This window comes from Arachis hypogaea, chromosome 17 (genome assembly GCF_003086295.3).
Source record: "Arachis hypogaea cultivar Tifrunner chromosome 17, arahy.Tifrunner.gnm2.J5K5, whole genome shotgun sequence".
Taxonomy (NCBI): domain Eukaryota; kingdom Viridiplantae; phylum Streptophyta; class Magnoliopsida; order Fabales; family Fabaceae; genus Arachis; species Arachis hypogaea.
This window is the reverse complement of record NC_092052.1, coordinates 13,671,334-13,674,882: the sequence shown is the minus strand read 5'-3', so window position 1 is coordinate 13,674,882 and position 3,549 is coordinate 13,671,334. Positions and strand designations below refer to the sequence as shown.

Here is a 3,549-nt window from a genome sequence, read left to right as displayed (position 1 = left end):
ACCTTACTCCTTGTTTCTAGAAAAAATAAAAAAAAATAAAAGATCAACAAAGAAGGACAGACTATCAAGTAGAATAAAATTAATTCAACAAAATCAAACTTGTAAACCAACCTTCATATACGCAGCTAGGATCTCTTTGTTGTCCACAACCACACATTGCTTCACATCATCCCATCCAAAACCGCTACAGGCTGCCATGTTAGCAGCAAATTGATATTTTTCTTTCAACCTCTTAACCTTGTTTTTGCAATGACTTATTTGAAAGCCACTACCTGGAAACCTCCCATTCATTTTTGCAGCAAGTTTCTCAAAAGATCAAGGCCAAAATTGACTTGCATCAACTATTCTTCCATCAATGACAAGCTCCTCCATAAAACCAACAAATACCTCTGTCTCTTCATCAGTCCAGACATGTCTATCCATTTGTCCTTACAATCTAGATTAACTCAATCAAAATTCAATTGAACATCCTAAGCATATCATTCCATTATCTTTATAATGTATCAATACAATATATTTAAATAAAATACACATAATAATTCAAATAAAATACACATATAATGTATCAATACAACATAAAATCCAACACAGAAGCATATCATAAGCATATCATGACATTATTTTTATAATGTATCCATACAATACAAAATCCAACACAACAAATTATCATAATAATTCAAATAAAATACACATATAACAAATAAATCAACTAATTGATTCGGCTATGCATCCACTCATTGTACATTTCATGTGCTAAGTTGTCTCGCCAAACAGTCCATTCGTTGCTGCCCTCTACACTGTCAATCATTTCATCGTCGCCATCTTGGTTATCACCATGCTCCTCTCCAATAAGCACTTGCTCATTCTCAAGTAATATGTCCTCCTCAGGATCGGAGTCCATATTAAGCCGAATAAAATTTTGTAATAAACAACAAGTAATAATTATTCTATTTTGTGTCTTGATTTGGTAGAAACAAGGACTCCTCAAAATTCCCCATCTCTTTTTCAGTAAACCAAAACAACGCTCAATAATGTTCCTAGCTGAAGAGTGCTTCTTGTTAAAATATTCTCGAAAGTTTCTAGGCACATTTCTACCATAGGCCCATTCTTGTACGTGGTATCGAATATGTCTATATGGTGCTAGAAACCCTTTGCAATTAGTATAACCAGCATCCACTAAATAATAATTCTCTATAAATTAAAAGAGACACATTATGAGGATTAAGAAAATTGTATGACTTAAAAGTTTTGAAGTGTTTTTGTTACCTAAAATTTAACTATTACATACCAATTGGTATCTTGAGGCTATTACGACGTGAAATTGCATCTCTAAGGACTCTTGAATCTGATGCTGATCCTTCCCATCCACTAAGTACGTACACAAAATTCATATCTCGATTGCATACGCCTAGGACGTTGGTTGATATTTTACCCTTTCTTGTTATGTATCTTGATTTATCTTCTTCAGGGACAGTCACATCTATATATGTTCCATCTAATGCTCCTAGACAATTCTAAACCAAATAAATTAAAGTGTTAAAACTATCTCTATACCATACCATATATAATATAAAACCACAACCACATTTCTTCATTAGACGTACCTTGAACCATTTCCATCGGGGATCTATGCAGTCATCTGAAATAGGAACAACCTTTGCAAACAACAGGCTTTGGACATGTATTACCAACGACAACACTTTATTAAAATACTTACTTATTGTTTCTCCTGACCTATAAAATATAACTTGGAGTGTGCGATTCTTTTTATGATGAGCTAAAATTATTAAAAATATAATCACTTGCTCAGGTATATTTACATGACATTCATCGCTTAATCCACCCTGAACTTTAAGTAACTCACATAATTTTCCTATTGCATCTACACTCATCCTTAATTCCCAAATACAATTCGTATCGCCTCCTCCTATGATGCGGCTTAACACATTCCGTCTTAAGGGACTAGTATTAATTTCTCTATTCCTAATCAACAAATGTCTCCTTCTCCTATTTCTCAAATAAAAAATGCAAACATCAAAACTAATATTGTAGCTGTCTCAAGTTCAATCTAAATAAAAAAAAATTACCTAAATTGATCAGATCGGTCCAATGGTTCCATTCTTCCCTAACAAGAGATAAAAAATATAAATCATAATTTATTATAAAATAACATAAATACTAAAAATAATCAACAACAATAAAAATAACAACATAACCAACTAATTATTTTATTTTTGCATTCAAACAAATAAGAAGAGTTCAATATAATTTTTTCCATTCATTATTCCATTCAGTACAAAATATGTTCAATTATTCATTCACAACATCATTGTATAAATTAAAAAATTTGACACCAGAAAGACAATTTCTCATGTCCATACTCAATTTTTACATTTTCAAATCACAAACAATATAAACAAATAAAAATAAAAGAAGCCAGAAGAACACAATAATTTAAAGTAAAAAAATAAATACAAACGAAAATAAGAAGCAAGGAGACGAAGGGCAGAGTTATACCTGCGTGACTGAGAAAGAGAAAAACGCATGAATTCCAAAAGTTGTGATAAGCTCTAATAAATAATTTGCTTATGAAATGTTGTAGTTAAATTAGTTGAACAAAAAAATGAAGAGGAGAAGCAGTAAAGAAGAAGAAAAAGAAACAAAGAAAAAGAAAGAAGAATAAGAAGATGTCGTACTAAACAACAGAACACCAGAGAAAGAAGAGAAATAAGAAGAAGAAGAAGAAGAAAGGGACAAAGAGCAAGAAGAGAAAGAGAGGAGACAGAGAGCTAGACCTTGGAAGTAAAACGAAAAAAGAATCCGAATTGAGAAGGAAGAAGGAGAGATGAAACATAGAGTATAGGGAAGATTACCTCGGAGGAGAACTCTGCTACACAACACATCAAATTAGGGCTTATGATATGATTTAAAAAAGGGTAACAATGGAATAATAATAATATGTAGGGATAAAATAGGAAAGAATTTTCATTAAAAAATCCGTGTCCACTTTGTTAAATCCCGTGTCTATCTTTGTCCTTCATAAAAGAGTGGACACAAAAATAAAATAAAACTGTTCCAGAGTCAATGTGTCCAGTGTCTATGTCTCTGCTACCAAACATGTTTTAAACATTAATGTCCATGTCTCTGTGTACTGTCTCCAAAAACAAATGCAGCCTAGGAGACTTATGACAAAAAAATTTTGATCAACAAATATTGATATTAAGTATTGTTTTGTAACCATGGTTATGAAAATTGGACCGAACCGGCAGGTTGAACTGGCTCAACCGGAAACCAGCAATGAAAACGGTCCAATTCGCTGTCAATAACCACTGATATTAGAGAATCGTTTGGAAATCGTTGAACCGGCTGGTTCTACGAAAATGACACCGTTTAGCGTTAACAAAAAAAAGAAAAAGAAAAACCAAATGTGCAAGCTGAAGCCATTTGCCCATTCATGAACCCCCTCCTTCCCCCATCATTCGTGAAAACTGCTTTGAAGCAAAACCTTAGTCGCTTCTTCGTCAGGTTCCTTGCCGCCGCCATCCCCAT

The 3,549-nt window shown here is 32.9% G+C and overlaps 1 protein-coding gene across 1 annotated transcript; it reads right to left on the bottom strand.

Moving 5' to 3' along the window:
• Positions 1-709: 709 nt before the first annotated feature.
• Positions 710-3,549, bottom strand: LOC140180494 (protein ALP1-like). The gene is made up of 5 exons (XM_072221704.1): positions 3,423-3,549; positions 3,264-3,316; positions 1,605-1,655; positions 1,289-1,514; positions 710-1,191 (listed from the first exon to the last, which is right to left on the bottom strand). The coding sequence occupies exons 1-5, from the start codon at positions 3,547-3,549 to the stop codon at positions 710-712; spliced, it is 939 nt and encodes a 312-aa protein (XP_072077805.1).

What these genes read in the sequence shown, in the direction of transcription:
- LOC140180494 (XM_072221704.1), bottom strand. Translation starts at nt 3,549, where the DNA reads ATGGGGATGGCGGCGGCAAGGAACCTGACGAAGAAGCGACTAAGGTTT. An exon ending in TGAGCCAGTTCAACCTGCCG is followed by an intron (nt 1,656 to 3,263) that starts GTTCGGTCCAAT and finishes TTGTTTGCAAAG; the next exon opens with GTTGTTCCTATTTCAGATGA. An exon ending in CCCGATGGAAATGGTTCAAG is followed by an intron (nt 1,515 to 1,604) that starts GTACGTCTAATG and finishes TATTTGGTTTAG; the next exon opens with AATTGTCTAGGAGCATTAGA.